The sequence below is a fragment of the Phaenicophaeus curvirostris genome, chromosome 13, assembly GCF_032191515.1.
Source record: "Phaenicophaeus curvirostris isolate KB17595 chromosome 13, BPBGC_Pcur_1.0, whole genome shotgun sequence".
NCBI lineage: Eukaryota > Metazoa > Chordata > Aves > Cuculiformes > Cuculidae > Phaenicophaeus > Phaenicophaeus curvirostris.
Genome location: NC_091404.1, coordinates 15424654 through 15441317, shown reverse-complemented (window position 1 = coordinate 15441317; position 16664 = coordinate 15424654). Strand labels below are relative to the sequence as shown.

The 16664-nt window shown below is 40.2% G+C and overlaps 1 protein-coding gene across 7 annotated transcripts in view; it reads left to right on the top strand.

The window, feature by feature from the left end:
- The window catches only part of FGF13 (fibroblast growth factor 13), a 290946-nt gene that overhangs the window by 178072 nt on the left and 96210 nt on the right, over positions 1-16664 (top strand). For 3 of the 7 annotated variants that reach the window (XM_069867754.1, XM_069867758.1, XM_069867760.1), the window contains one exon: positions 7711-7878. The exons of 1 other annotated variant lie outside the window; for it this stretch is intronic. In XM_069867754.1, coding sequence (XP_069723855.1) covers positions 7711-7878 — 168 coding nt within the window. Of the gene's footprint in view, positions 1-2259; positions 2333-3152; positions 3219-3259; positions 3528-7710; positions 7879-16664 lie in introns of those variants that run through there. 3 more of the 7 variants (XM_069867756.1, XM_069867757.1, XM_069867761.1) reach the window with 3 other exon arrangements.

The window sequence follows — 16664 nt, the reverse complement described above, 5'->3', positions numbered from 1 at the left end:
TGAGCCAGCCCTTACTTCTCCACAGAATGTCCCTGATAAGCCTGTGGCGTCCTTACAGCTTGCTGTAGGCTGGTCTGTGTGCCTGTTGCTGTCGATACACACACTCCAGAAAAATGTGTAGTACACTGTAAATTACTATCTTGCCTGCTGTGGTGCATGAAGCAACCCACCTGTTTGGAAAGCAGCCAGCTTGTGCTTATTTTAGCAGTTGGGTAAAGCAGAAAGCCACTTAGAGTAGGCAGGGAAGCAATATTTATTCATTCAGTGGCAAGCACAGCAAAGTGGTGAACGGAGCTGGAGAGTTAAATAAGAATGGGCACATATCTTGCATAGCAAAACTGGTGGCTGGGAAGGAAAAGGCAATGGGTCTGCACAATGGAGAGTAGGTTGTGGATGTTACTTAGCTCTTGATGAGCAGGAGCGTGGATCTTCTCTTTATCACAGCTTACATGCAGGAGGCTGAAAGCTCTGCCTAGGAGCATCTGAAGATGAAACTGCGATTCCCCTAAACCCTGTTCTTGCATGCGGGCACAGTGAAATCATGGTTATAGGCAGCTGCGTCACTGAGTAGTGGCAAGATTAGAGTTAATCAAAGGCTGTTTGGTAGTAGATGGGTACGGGCAATAGCTAGGAAATTAGGCTCTTTGCAGAAATGTTAGTGCCCTTCCCACAGGGGAAAGAGGGCGTGCATTCTTAGCAGCATTTATGAACAAACTTTTGATGTTGGATGTCACTGTCTTTATTATGCACAAGGATCTAAACGCAGCCTTATCTTGGCTAGTCTTCTTAGAGGACAACAGCCTATTACTGCTAGCAGTTAATCCAATTACTCTTTTAGGTCAAGAGGGAGTGTTTGTGCAAATATTTTTGGAAGATCTGAAACAATTATAATGTGTGATTAAACCAAATAGAGCATGTTTCAGAATTTTTCAGCAGATCAAAATTTTAGAAATTCCTGCTCATATTGAAAGAAATATGTTCAAAAGAACTGCAGGCTTTTGATTTTGATTGCCAGACAATAGTTGCTTATTTTAGCAATGAAGATATTTCACAATTGAACGTCGTTTCAAATCAGAAATAAAACCACTATCTAAAATCATCAGTGAAATTCTTTGATGTGGGGGTGAAGACAGGATTGTGCAAACCTTAAGAATTAATTCAGAATGAAATGTTTTGCCTAAAGCAGGTTTTAACTGCATCATTTTGGTTCACTTTGTTCCTGGTTCTCTAATGAGGATTTTATTGAGCGTATAGGGAAGGGACTGTGAAATAACTACCAATGATCTATCTAAAGCATGGAGGAGAGAAGTTTGTTCCCACTTTCTTGAGGGAGAAGGCGTCACAGTTGATGTGCCAGATTAGACATTCTGCTTTACACATGCTCGACCAACCCCTGGGAGTAGTACTGTAGCACTCCATCTCCCTTCACAGCCTTTTGCAGAGGGGATTCTACTTCATTTCCATCTAGGAAGGAGTCTCCCAAGTAGGGTTAGGATTTGACAGAAATTTTTGGGGGTGCTTATGCTGCAGCCTCTGCTGTAGCTTTAGCACTCGAGGGCTGTTAGGATCAGATTCAAGCTTGCATGGTTGGTTGCAGCTGCTGCTGGGGTAACAAAAGCCAATACAGTGAGCAAAATCGATATGCAATGTGGGATGGGGATGCTTCCCCGGGGCTGGGTAAATGCTGAGATCCAGGCTGCTCCTGCCTATATCAGTGGGAATATTTGCCTTACATGGCAATCATAGCAGGAGCTTGGTTGTTTGCTTTACCACAAGGATTATTGCTTGGACATCAGTGATGAATTTCAAATGTTCCTGTGACATTTATGCTGTAAATAGGGGTTTATCCTCCCTCTCCCATAAGACACAGAAAAGAGCTCTTAGACCATTTACTGTTGAATCCCAAAAGTCTCAACTCCTAGTAACCAACACAATCTAATTTAGATCAGCAGTTTGAAAAATCATTAGTTCAAGTAGTAAAAACTCTCTATTAAACAAGGAATATACTTCTCCAAATCTGGAAGTATCTGAGCTCTTAGAGAAAACTATTGCCAATCTCAGAATTTATGCTTTATTCGTACATGCCATAAAACTGTCCTTTAAATATCAGTTCAAAAATAAGCACAGAGAAATCGTTGCTATAGAGGAGATTTATAGTGTTGGTTCGAGAACAAAAGACCAGGCACTGCTTCCTGGTAAGAAGAGTGAGGGAGTTGTGCTACTGGCAGGCTGTCATCCGTCACAGATCCTGTCCAGCAGCTGCCTGCAGATGTAATGAGAGTTTTCATTTTGTGCAGTTCTACTTTTGAAATATCATCTAAAGAAACTCAAGGTAAAAGTTATTTCTCCCACAAGGTGTTTTTGCTGATTGGTTTTGTTAACTTTGAATGAGCATTTCTAGTATGGTGTCTGGTTTTCGTGGTGTTCTGGGGAGAAAGGTGGGGAGAAAGGCAAAAGGAGGGACCCCAGAAATGGCTTGTTGGGAATAAAAATTGGAAAATTTGGCTGCTTGTGTGACTTCTATCTTTGTTGTGAAAACTGCAAGTCAGAGTCAATCAGACTTAAAATTTGAGAGCACGCAGATGAAAGCTGAAAGTAAGGATTGTGGGTGACACAGAAGCACCACGGCTGTTTGGTAAGAATGTCTTGATGGGATTTTGGCAAAGCTGGATAGGGAAGTGGCATGGATAGACAGTATTGCCATTAAGGTGGTTTGAGTGCAACACAGCTCCAGAATAGCATTTTATTTTGTTTGTTAATTAGCTGGTAAGTACTTTTATGTCCTGATCAGGTGGCTAACATAAAAAATCACACCTTCACCTGGAATAGATTAGGGAGAAAACAAAGCAGTAATGAAAAGGAGCAAAGGGAATTGTTATGTCATGTATACCTGAGAGTTTTTCATCAGCTGCTTCAACTGGGAATATGTTATTATGGAAAAATACCTCCGTTTCCTACCCTTTCCCTGTCCTGCCAGCAATCATTTCAGGCAAGTTATTTTGGAGAGGTTTTTTCTTTATCTGTTCCTATAAAAAGCTAGAAGCAACTTGATATTCCTAAAAGGGAAAAAAATATTTATTGCATAACTCTGAACAGCCTCTGGGGCCTGGGTAACCACTCATGACCTTTCTTTCCTTTTTCTGTGTGGCAGAGGACGAAGGAGATGTTCAGTGAACATCACTGCTTTGTTTCACAGCACAGCCTGGCAGGCTACACTGGTGAGGCATGTGCTGCTGCTCTTATTTTTCAAAAAGGAATCATACTGGGGGAATATTTTGTTTGCAGTTGGCTCCGTTGTGGTGAAGAGAGGGGATTTTCTTCACTTTGTGGATGTGTGATTTAAGAGATGCTTTAATGCTCTTCATGGCTTGAAGATCTAGCATACAGTCATGACTTTAGTCCTGCCAAAATGCCAGAAAATCTCATTGATTGCAAGTATGAGTGTTCTGGGGCTCACAGCACGTAAAACTAACTGGACTAAGAAAAGTAGGGGAACTGAAGGAGTAGGAAGGAAATTCATGTTTCAGGTAATGATATGAAAGTTCATTCAAGGAGGGTGTGGATTCATGGAAGGATAATATTTTTGTCTTAGATTGTGTCATATATACAAGAACACCAGTTTAACAGGAACATGGGGATTTCTTTTGCCTAGATATCAATACATATTTACCCTATGGTTGCTACAACCTTTAGCTAACAGAGCTGAGCCCTTGTAAAACAAGAAGGTGGGGAGAGGAGACATGCTTCCTTACAGCTTTATTAAAGTCTGAATAATATCAGAGATTATTCGGTTGGAACATGAGCCAAGGCCTGTGGACAGGGTTGATGTTATGATTTCTGGCAATTCTAGATGGAACTAAAATGCAGTTGGACATAAAAGAAAAACACAAACCAGCAGTGTGTTTAGCTGGTGTGTTTATATGAAGTAAACATGTTTGAATTTCTCTTGAAAAACATCCTGGTGCCGGCAGTCATACTAAAGATCACTTTACTTTCTCTCTGTAAGGCATATAGGAAGAAGGAATTTTTTTCCTACCCGTTTGTTGACAGTAAGTTTTTGTTATTGTAATTATTATTATTTTTAAAAAACTAAGGTCTGTGCTACAGGGTGATATTTAGCAAGTTGAATGCTTTGATGTGGGAAACATAAGAGTTACTGCAGCTATTTTATGCTAACTGCTAAGCAAATTCCTCTCATGTATATGCAGCTGCTGTGGTTTTGGTCCCCATCAAATTACGAGGAGAGGGTGAGGGGAATAAAAAAAGATACATATATATATTTTAAAGCTATTTATCATTTTCCAACTGAGAATATGCAACTTCTTTACTAGTATCTTAATGACCTGTGTCTGTGACAAATGAAGTCTTTTTCTTGTTTTACTCATGGGAAGACAGAAATGTTTTACCCGTGAGGATGGGGGAGTACATCAGGTTGAGGAGCTGCTGAAGTATAACAACAGAGGCATAGCCAAATATCAGAGGCTGGCAGAATGACTACACATCTGCCTTCAGGAAGGTAGCCAAGGAAATGTAGATATGCCTCAATGAAGGCTGCTTCTAACGGCTCTTGAGAACAGAGTCCACGTGATGGAGTGAAGCTGGGCATCTGGCAGGCTTCTCATTGGTCTTCTGCTGTCCTTGTTGAGCTTAGCGTGGGTTTGGATTACTACCCAAGTTAGCTAATTTAAAGCTAACTCATGTGTTTGTGCATTACACAGAGAAGTAGAAGTGTATTCTTTTGATTTTTGTTAATTCCCTAAAATTTGTTCTTTCTCTCCTACTCTGGTGTATGTGTAATTCTTTCATAAGCATGGGTTTTATCCCATGAGCAAAATCATAGCAGATTCCTAGCGATATTACTCCCTTTTTTGAAAGTGTTTGCTCACAGTTGTTTAATAATGATCTTTTTGTGGTTGTGCACTGATTATTTTTAATCATAAAAAAAAAAAATTAGATTCTGTGTCATTGAAACTTCCCTGTGCTTTCCTTCTTGGGACCCATAATTGAGATTTGGTAGCTGTGATTTCAGTGACTCCTTGAGTGTGTCTGGCTGTTGTCCTAGCAGGGAACAGGAGGTCTGGAGGTCAGGGGCTATTCCTAGTTTTATAATAAATTCTCAGCCTGACTTGAGGCCATTCATCATGTTAAGAGAAGGTTTTAGCTGTTCCGTTCAGAACACTGACAGCAATTAAGGTATCCATACATCATTTGAGCATTAAAGCTTTATTAGCGCTGTGGTTCCTAGGGTTTGCTCCAGATGTCAGTGCTGCGATGGTCCTCCAAACCCAGACTTATTTACATCTTCTGTCCTGCGTTCTACTAACCCAATGTTTTTGTTGATTTCAGCATGTTCTTCACTTATTGAAGGTGTGATTCTCTTTGTGTCTTGTTTGCATTTAAATAAATCGGAGGGGGGGTGGGGGGTGGTCGCATTATGAACATACAGGTGACCAAAAAAATAGGTGCTTAAACCATACCTCTAGGTAGTCACTGGTAGCTCCTTCTCCCCTGCAGACCCTATTTAGCAGCTGCTAGCCTGATTTCTGCTTTTTTTTTCACCGCAGTGGTAGTCCAGCACCACACAGCATTGAAACTTGTGGTTAATTCTCTGAGCCTCCACAGTCGCATGGGATTTCTCAGGGAGGGTTCTGCCTCTCAGAGGGTCAGCCCAGGGACATGCCTTTTGCCCAAAGCTGTTTTTGACAGCAGGGGATGCCCTGCTATGTATCAGCCAGCTTGCTGGCAGAAGGTAGCTGTGCGTTTCACTCCTCTGCTGGCTATTCATGTTTCATGGTGCACGTTATCCTGTATCCCTGTAAATGTCAAAGGGATGCGCCACAGGGCTCCCGTACCATTGACGTCAGTGGCACAGCCTGCTGATGGCTTTATACAGATGCTGGAAACAGCAGCTTCTCTATGGTGTCTTTTTGGAGGGGTGACCCATCAGGCGTGTTGACTCTTAGCAATTACTCCCAGCAATCGTCCTTCAGTCTCAGGAGTGTCAGTATGTTTCATGGGCACATGCACACCCTTTAAACAAGAAAGAGTAAAGCTAATATTGTTAAGGGAGCAATTATATGGCAACCCAGACCTCGTGTGCTTTTGACCCGAGACCCTTTCTTGAGCCACTAGTGTTTTCGTATTACCTTATATATTGCTTTTAATGATGCTTTATATGAATTATTAATGCGTGTTACTGTCACTGCATGTAGTCTAATGAAGCAACCACAGCCAAGGTGCAAAGTGTTTCCTACGGATTAATGAGGTCTTATAAAAAAGGTGACTGCCTACTGTGAAAAGAAAGGCTATCAAGTTGAATCACATATTTTATCAACTAGATGTGGCCCTTACTAATACTATTCTTGACAGGAGAGAACAAAATCAAGTGCAAGAAAAACGCAAAAGGATCGTATTTGTTTGAAGGGAACCATATTTAAATCCAATAGTGTTTTTAAAATGATTATCCATTGGCAGATATTTAGGAAACAGTTAAATTGTTTGAATTAATGACCAACATCCCAAACATCTCTATACACATATAAACTTATATAGTGCTTGTACAGCTCCAGTTTTAAACTATCCTATCAATAGTGACTTTCCTGATTATTGGAATTTTGCTTTCCTGATTGTTGGAATTTTACTTTCCTGATGATCTAGTGGGTGGAGGTGGCTTGGAGTTTTTTTTGCTGTAGAGTTGGAGAATCTCAGCTTGGTTTTGACTGTAGTTTTATATCTCTGAATCATACTATAAATAACTAGTAGTGGTTAGAGACTGTCTTTTGAAAAGACATTTAATTTTTATTCTTGAGAGAAGATCTGTGCCTCAAAGCTGTAAGCTGAGGAATTTCACTGTCTCTGTTGTTAAGGGTTCATTTTTTAGATAGTGAAAGAGTGTTTCAATTCTTTCTAGTAATATAATAGTTTGTGGTAGCTGGAGCTTTCTGTATGCTGTATATTTCATCTTTTTATCATTTAATAGTCTGACCCTATTGCGAAAACATTTCAGACTGCATGTCATTTCTATTATTAATGGTGTTATTGATTTATAAGATCAACTTTTAAAATGACTTACTGTTTTACAAGAAAACTATCAAAAGGATTAATGTGCTTTCTTTTTGTACATCTACTCTTCTATCCATTGAAAAGGATGATCGAGTCAAATGTCATTGGATTATCATCATTGCTCTAAGGGGCTGTGTGTAATTACATATCGTGTTAAGGGCATGTTCTTTTTGCTTTGGGGAATAGATACACTGATGTGGCATTACCTGCAGATGTAGAATGATTCCTCCCTAATGTGAACACAGAGATTGCTTATGGCGAGGCAGTAAAAGCATGTTTGGTTGCTTTTTTTCCTTAATCTGCATGCAGAATAGATATAGGTGCTATAGGAGAGTAAAGCAAAGACGTAGGAGAGAACCTTATAGCTGCTTTTTGGAGCAGGATGATTTTGTACTATTTATTATATACCTGCATGAAACGATATAGAGTGTTGATGTTTATGAGAAGTGTGGTTTATAAAAGTAACTATTTTCCCCACCCTTCTACCACCATGACTAAGATACTTTACACTTGAAATTTTATTTTCCTCCTATAATGTTCTTCCCCTCCTTTCTTTCCCTGACCCTGACATAATGTAGTTGATTTAATTCTCTAGATTGCTTTCCTCAAGCTCTAACTTGAGTTCATTTTGTTATATGGTGACCACAGTTATGGATGACGCTCCCCCTGGCACACAGGAGTACATTATGTTACGGCAAGATTCGATCCAATCTGCGGAATTAAAGAAAAAAGAGTCCCCTTTTCGTGCTAAGTGTCACGAAATCTTCTGCTGCCCACTGAAGCAAGTGCACCTCAAAGAGAACACAGAGCCAGAAGGTTTGTGGCGCTATGGATCCATGTTCTGTTTGTTTCTATTATTATTTTTATTTTTCCATGTATGTCCCTAGAGTGTGCTGTGTGTTTTCCAGCCTGTGTCAGTATAGTGCAACTGATGCAGGAAGCGTGATGCACTCCATGTCCCCCTTTGCTTGCCTGTTAGTGTCTGATTCAGCTATCACGGGACACTATAATATAAGCCATGTACAGTATCATTTTAGACAAGAAGTAAAAAGGCGCTGCTTTTTCTTAATAAAGTTTGTTTGTTTCAGCTCTCATCATTACACACTGCCCGTTTTTTTGGCTGCCAAAAGTTGCTTGCTACTTAAACAGCATCAATTCCTAGTTGGTTCTTTCTAGCAACATTTTCTGAAGCTGCACTCTGCTGAAAATATGGCACTTAGACTCAGATTCGGCTTGTCCCCAACACCTTTCACTCCATAAGGCTTCTGCATAGCGCTAGAGAATGCTTATGACAGCTGTACTTCAGTAAAGCAGGATGAAGTTTGTATGTAATGCACGCCCAGTTGCATTTTGGAAAATGAAATGCATGCAGAGCAGAAAAAAATAAGTAGAATGTTTTCCTTTTCAGATAAAGCAAAGGTATGGTCTCTTCTAATGCTGTGTTTACTAATATGAAATTATTGATGAGGTATCTGTATCTTTAACTTGTATGTCTACAGTATATAAGATTAAGCTATTTTAAACTATATATTTTAATATTTTCTCTTATTGTTCAATATCTGTTTTGCATTATTGCCTCGTATTTCACATGGTAAGCCTTTTACTTTTTGCATAAGCTCTAGTATCTGCCAAGACAAATAATGCTACTGCTGGTAGATATGTTTTAAGATGAAATATTCAGGGCTGGATTCTACCATAATTGAGTCTGCAGGAATGGCAGAAATGAGAAGATTGGAGCCCTTTCTCACAAATCACTTGTATTATTCTCTCTGTAATAATGGGCATCGGTTGCTCAGCTGTCACTATTAGCCCAAAATATTTCAGTCAATTGCTTTCTCCTGGTACATACTCCAAATTTTTCATGAATGTTCTTTGCACCACTTCTGGGAGATTGCATTTTTTATTTTAGTAGTATCTTACTAAAATAGAATTTCTTTCTCATCTCACCAGAAATATTGTCTGACACAAACCACTGGTGTGAGGTGGGTAGAGAGGTTTTTGTTTCACTGAATATTAAAATTGTGTTTTGAAAACGCAAAGCCTAATTCTTCTCTCAGTTCTGGGTATGACTTGATAGGAGTTGTGTTTTCGTAATTCTGAACTCAATTATCATGAAGGAAAGGTGAATCCCATAGCACTCTTCTGGATTAGCAAATATAATGAATTTCCTGTCATCTGTCAGGATTTGTGTTGTTCTTGAGTAAATTATGAACCCAGAACTGTTCATGTCAAGCTCCTCTAGGAATATGATGACAGCTGAGAATTAGAGGTGCTCGGCATCCTTGACAACTGATAATTGGTGAAATGAAAGGTTCGATGTGAGCCATAAAGAGAAGGGCCCTAAACTTGGCATCATTGACTCACGTGTTGTATTTCACTTTTTCTTTCTGCTCACGTGGGACTCCAGCAGAACCTGATGGTCATTTCAGTGGGACTTATACTAAGAGATGGATTCCTACTGGGGACTAGCTCTTTGCTAGGTCTGATCGTTTTCAGTGAATAAAATGATTTATACACTAATGGCATGTAATGTTCAAGAGGAGCACCTGAGGTGGAGTTGTGCTGGGCATTTTATCTCTAGAGCGTGATTCTGCAGGGGCCATGGTTTTGTTCAATGCTGAGGAATTCAGGATCTGCAGAAACTTGCAAGGTGCAGGCTCTAAGTGAAGACCTGGGAAGTATCATTTCTGCCCCACTGTCACCTGGAAGCCAACAGTTGGTCTTCTCAGATTTTCCATAAATCTACATACTCTTTCCAACAACAGCTGCGCTACTCCTTCTTCCATGGCATATGATATTGTTAATCATTGTCATTGAAAATACTTAGTTCTAAGAAGAAAGCTTTTCATATTTTACTGTGGTATACAAGAATGAGTGTCTCTTCCCCTTTACCTTTTTATCCTTTCTCCTCTCCTCCAGGAATTTTATATTACTAGACAGAGCACAAGTAGGTATGGCCTTATTGTCTTATCCCACAACCATCTGAATTGATTGAAATTTACAGGGGTATCACTTTTTATTGTTGTGTTATTTCTATATGTATTTCCATGAAAGATGTTGCCTCTAGCATGAAAGAGAAAATATATGTTTAAGAATCCTTCTAGCCTCTTCAGCTTAAATTGCCTGGGCTGGATCGGTCTTTTTCTTCCAGATCTGTGAATTGCCTGGCAGTGGTGTTAGACCCACTTGAAAGACTGATGTGTGTCATCTGCAGTGGTTTGTTGGCATGAAGCTTGAAAAATTTTAGTTATGAAATGATCTGAACTATGCCTTCAGTGCAAACACTAAACCAGTCCATTGAAGTTAATGGAGTGGCTGAAACAAACCCTACCTGAACACCTTTTAGTGTGAACCCAGCAGTTAACAGCTCAGTTGTGCTATGAGGATGAAAGAAAATAACTATTTAAACCTATTGCTGTAGCATGATTTACACATTTTTGAAGGTATTGGCATGTACGGCAACTAAGAAGCAATTAGGAAAACTTTCCAAATAAAATATCATAATGGAAGTTTTATGGAAAACTGCAGACTTGAAAGACTGCGGAGTATAAAAATGTTTTATCTCCTGAGTAATGACATGGGGACACATAGTAAATCCTTTGTGTTTCTAACTTTCCTAACTCTGTCTAAATATTTTATTTAGATGATGGGTTTCTTCTATGTACTTTTAAACCATTTTCATACAGGGTTAAAGCTTAGGGCATCTTATTTAACACTTCAGGATCTGAACTTCCTAGGCACGCATGATGATAAAAGATTTTCCTGGCTTTTTGTAGGGATGTTTGGGAATATTCTCATCTTTTCTGGAAGACTTGCATACCACCTCACTCTGGTATCTGAATCAGGTGGCCCATTGCTTCTCTTATCTCAGGCCCATTTTTTGAAGCAAGAGAAGGAATGAGAAAATCAGATCCATATTTCTTAAATTAACCTGTCTTGGATTCTTGTTCTTTTCCTTACCCCCTACCAGCCTATTTGCAATATCATCATTTTTCACAGCACCTTATATGCCTCAAATACACCTTAGCAGAATACATCCAGAGCCAGTACATCAGCCTGGAGGACACACAGAAGTTCCTTGATTCTTCGGGTCCAGTGCCAGCAGGGTGATGTCTGTCAGTCTGGATCGCAGGTCAAATAGAATACTGCCTTTCCTAATGCTATGGGAAACTTTGGGCTAAGTTAAAAGATGAACTGCTTTATTCTGCATCATTCCAGCTTTGTTTTGTCAAAGTCATTCTACAGTTAACATTGTCATGGATCTCTGAAATGCAATAAAACAAGTGAACCTGACATCTTACCTGGATTCTAGGTCCTGTGGGCATTGTGCATGGTTTACAATTACATCCAAGCAGCAGCAAAATACAGGGTGTTTTTGTAGCTTCCCTCGAGCTAGGAATACACTGCTAGCAGGAGAAGGGCCATCTGAAGTACATTTTGCAGCTATTTGTTCTCTTAAATAGTTTAAACATAAGCTGCTGCTATCTGTATAAAACATGGTTACATAAAAAGAAGTCTGCTCCTGGAAAACTAATTTGAGTTGTATTATTGCATCCAGAGAAGGGAATATAATGAGAAAAAATGTTTTTTGAAAACACCCATTGGTTAGTCACAGTCACATAATCAAGAGTCTTGGCCTCTTGCCCACAGTTCTGTTTTCATGTGGGGAGTTTTGCCTTTTTTTTTTTTTTTTGGGTAACATTTAGTCTCCCTCCAGGCATACATAACCTTTTTACACAGCAAAGCAGACAAGCATGGCAAAATATGTATTGGGGATGGGGAAAGGGAAATCTGGGATAGCAGCTGGTAATGAGTAAAGGCAGCTTCCCTCAACCAACAGGAAATCTGATTAGATAGAAAATGTTAAGGGTGCTAATGTGAAACAGGCAGCTCTGTGGTTGCCCTTGACAATGGCTTGTCATCTTCATCCCTAGCAATGGGATGACTGGCAGAGCCAGTCTTGGGGGCGAGGAAAAGGTAGGACATTCAAGCACATTATGTGGGAGGCTGGCTCTTCTGCCTCCTCTGTGTGCACACATGGTTTTGTCACCAGCAGAAATTCATACTCAATGTCCCTTTGGTGCTCCAAGTGTTGTGTCACCACTGATACTGCTGTTACTTGGCACTGTAATTATACATTTTACTTCTAGACCAGATCAGTCCTATTAGCCCAACTCCTTCATTTAATTATGTTAATACATATGCATTTTTGCATTTTAGAGGAGAAAAAGAAAGAAGGGGGAGGAGAACCTGTATTTGAAATCATGGAGAACTGTGAGACGATTTTAAACTTTATGTATTGTTCAGCACTGAAAATACTGTGAGGAATAATAGAGATGAGCCGTGTGAAACAGGTACCTTTCGCCTCTGCCATTCATGTCTGAGATCACCTGGCAAACTTGGCTGTGAGGTTCAGTGAGGAAGTTCAGCATCTGCACTCTGGTGCATTCGACCTCAGATTGAATCTGGACCAACAGCTGCCTGAAAGGAATTCACTGCCTCATTGAATAGGAGCTCTGACTAGGGTACATGATCCTTTTTAGGAACTGTATTAAGATGATGCTCCCTTGATATTAAATTGATCCCATTTTGTAGTTTTTTATGATGTTTTTCATCCAATTTGCTATGGCTCTTATCAAGAGGAGTTTTTAACCCTCTCCTCCTGCACCTAAGCTGTCTGGCCTGGAGAAGCTGATTCCAGGGAGGGGAGGAGGGTGAGGAGGTAGTCTGCTATTGGCTGGTTCGGACCTTGCAGCTCTCACTGTTCTTATCGTCACCCTTGCCCTCAGCAAAACCTTGATTTTGACTCTGCTTTCTCCTGCACCTCTTGGGTCCCCCTGTGGGAAACATAGAAGCTTTGACCTTGTCTCACTCCCAAGTCCTGGCACTGGCAAGAGGAAGCAATGAGAAATGCCTGAGCCTTGTCCCATACTAAATGAAAATAACCTCTAAATCCTGTCTGTCTGGATACACGTGGAGTTGCTGAGCTATGGGACCATATCTGTAGTGAAGCATGGTCTAAAAGGAATGACATAGGTCACAAAAGCCAAAGGTCCGAAGCTGCTGCTGTTGTAATGGCTTCTTCACCCAAAGAGAAACCAACTTTGACTTCAGTGATGAAATGATAACCTTCTGTTTGGGGCAATGGGGAGCAGTGGTTACAACTGCACTCTTATTTTCTTCAGATGCTTTGTACATAAAGCAGAATAGCTCAGTCTTGTAAGTGGCTGAGCCCTCTTGCCCTGATCCTCCAAAGCCTTTAAGCTTGCAATTAACTTTAAACATGTGAGTGCCCCCTGCAGAATCAAAGGGGTTGGGATCTGTTTGATGAGCTTACCTGAACGTAGTCTGGGTCTGGCTTGGGTTCAGGCTCAGACAGTACAAATCCAGAGTAATTTCAGCAAAATCCAAGATTTACTCAATATTTACTTGCCTGCAAGTGCAGTCAGAATTCCCTTATAGTTTTTAATTTGGTTTCTTCTTTTCTTAATCTCTTTGGAGCTTGTATAGTCCTTCTTGCCACAACAGTTCCTCATAGCACCACTATACAGTATGGAAATTTAATGTTTCCTGTTATAAAAAGGGAAGTGAAGAGCTTGATATTTGGGCATCTCATCAGTATTATTAACAATAACAGTGCCCACTGAATCATCTGAGCACTTGGTACTTAAACTATTATATTTGGAGGATTCTGGAGTGTGACGCTTCTAGCCACACTGTGGAAGTACCACAGAGCTGGGAATTCAACGTTTTTCCACGGATTTACACTCGTACTTTGAGGGTTTTTTCTTTCACTTCAGCAGTGGCTTTGCAGCAGCCTGTGCCAGATGAACTGCTGGCTGCTTCCAGCCCTCCCTTCCTCCTGACCCCCACCGTGTGCTTTTGTATTGATGTGTGCTTCAGCAAGCTTTGCCACCGAAATTTTTTTCTCTTTAGTTTTCTGCACTTTATTTACTTTTCATCAAGTTCTTGGCTCTGTGCTGGGTGTTCACACAGCTGGCTGTGTGATGCCTTATAAAAAAACATCTCTTTTAAGGCTAGATGGACATGATTTAAAGAATAAGTCTGTGGTTCACTGTTTAAAGTCCCGAGGAGGAAGCATCTAATTGTTGATAAAATGTTTCTGTCATACTACAGTGATTATAAAGTGAGTATTAAGGAAGGCATTTGAGATCTTGAACAAAAGTCACTGAAAGTAGCATTCTGAATGGCTTCAAATCTCTTTTGTTCATGAATTCACATGTACCTGCCACCTCCCAGAAGACAATGCAAGAGCTTTCCTTACAGCTTTACATAGCTCCTGAGAGCCTTGGGGACAAATTGGAAATTAAGTGATTTGTTGAACTGAGTTTTCCTGATGGAAAAATTCAGAGATGCAGCTGTAGTAGTGCAGAGTATGATTGATATCCAAATTTGTATTCTGTAGCATTGAAGAAGTTTAAGTAAGGGCATTAGGAGCAGTTTTAGTGCCTCTACTTCAAACCAATGTGTTTTAATTCTTGAGATGGAGCTGGCCTCACCACTGAACAGTTCATGGCAACCTAGAGAGAATTCTTATCTCTTACCTTACATTTGTACTCTTCAAGGCAATAATTTTATCTGTACCTTTTTCTAGTTTGCTCCCACCTCAGAATAAATATTCATTATGCCGTCAGATACTGTCTCCATATCTGAAGTAGGATACTTAGACCAAATGAGTCACCCTGCTCTGTTCTCATCTCATCTTTAGAAGGACTCCTTGAGACCTTCAAAGAGAGTTCTTAGTATGGAGGAAGGCCTTTGTGTTGCTACTTTTTAATTCCATGATTCTACTGAGAGAGCATCAGACTTTACTCTTCAGTCTGCCCTCATTTTAAATATGAAGATGTAGTTCTTTATTAATAATGAATGTTCTTCTTTGTACTTTATTCAGCTACATGGCCCGTCATAATTATTGCACGACCCTTTATGAGTGGTAATGTTTGTAGTATTTCAATATTGGCCTTTGGGTTGAGAGCATGCCAAATTTTTCATGCCGTTCTAGATTAGGACAGCTCCAGAAACAAGGAATTGTTAAACTTTTTGGTTATCACTGGAAAGTTGTTTCCTTTCCTAAGGCAAAACAAAAGCATTTAGGCATGTCTACTTGGTGCAGCAGAGTGTACTGCAGAGATCCCCTAGGTGCCGTCCCAGATCTGTGCAGCCCAGTGCAGCACCATACAACGCTGTTGGTAATCTCAGGGATAATTAGCTGGGGTAGCTCACAGTATTATGTTGCAGCGTGTCTATGGTTTCCAATTCCAGGGATAGCTCAGTCAATATCTAACTCGGGGGGGTTCTACTTCTTAATCCGTTTACAGTCTGGGCCTTCAGCAGCTGATACCTCAGTGCGCAAAAGTGAAGCCACAACAAATGGCAAGTTTCATCAGAAAGGCTCGCAGACTCTTACCTCTAGGATTATCTGGAAGAGGACTGTCTTTCTTCAAACTCTGTCTGGCCTCTGTGAGCTCTCTCAACTCTCATGCTTCCCCGTGTTCTGGATACTGCTCTGTCAGAGATGTGGATGATTTCAGAACAAAGCTGAAGAATTTGCCCAGCAGTGCGTTTAATTTCAAACACATGATGAGCACACCATTCAGTAATGTGGGGTAGTGTTTTTATGATTGCATAAGCAATTAACTTTTGGTGATGGTACTTTTGTCTCTATTTTTCACTTTCTTTTAAGTGTCCTGACCTCTGAAGCCAAAAAAACTGAAGAAGCTTTATCCAGACCTCAGTGAGCATAACAGAGGTCCAAAGATTGCAAAAGACTAGAGTTTTCAAGAACACTCAACTAAAATTATCAAATACTTTTTCAATAGTATTGGAGTATCTGGGTAACAGTCAGTGCTCAAACTGTTTCTTGCTCAGCTTTTTCCCCACTGGTATCTATCTACAGAGTTTTCTTGCTGTGTACAAGTTGTTCTGTTGTTGGGTTTGGTTGTTGTCATGAGACTTCTGAGGTATAGAGGGCTCCAATGCTAATAAATTGTGGGATGGTAACTTCAGGAATAGAGATGTTTTCACTTGTATCTCCTGCCTGCCCTCATGGACATCATTGATTTGGAAGCTTTGCCAACTTTGACTTCAATATTGTGAAGACAGATGGAGCTGCATGAAAAGAATCTGCCACGGAGACCATCCACAAGACAAGAATCTGTGACTGTAGTGGATGCATTGCGAAGTTTTCAGTCTTTTGAAAAAGGCATTAACAGCATAAACCATGTTTTTGGTGACTGTCAGTCTCTATTCTAAAGCTGCCTTTCCTCTGAGCAGTCATATGATTTTTCATTTCTGCAACAGGTAATGCCAAGTATGACGCTTAAATGCAAGAGTTGTTAAAAATATAGAGTTTATTTCAGTTGTGCACCTTTACTTAATTGGTGCTTCTGTTTCTCTTACTCTGAAACTCCAGTTTGTTTGAGTCAGTAGTTGAAGACCAAGTTTTGTTCTCTAGTTGCCCTTACCACTGGTGAGTATGATTCTCTCATTTCAGACAAGTGGCAAGCTGACATCAAATGTTTCTAGTGTCTTTCAGATACCATTAGTAGAAAGCGTTTAAGCTTCACATAGGATGTTCGCTT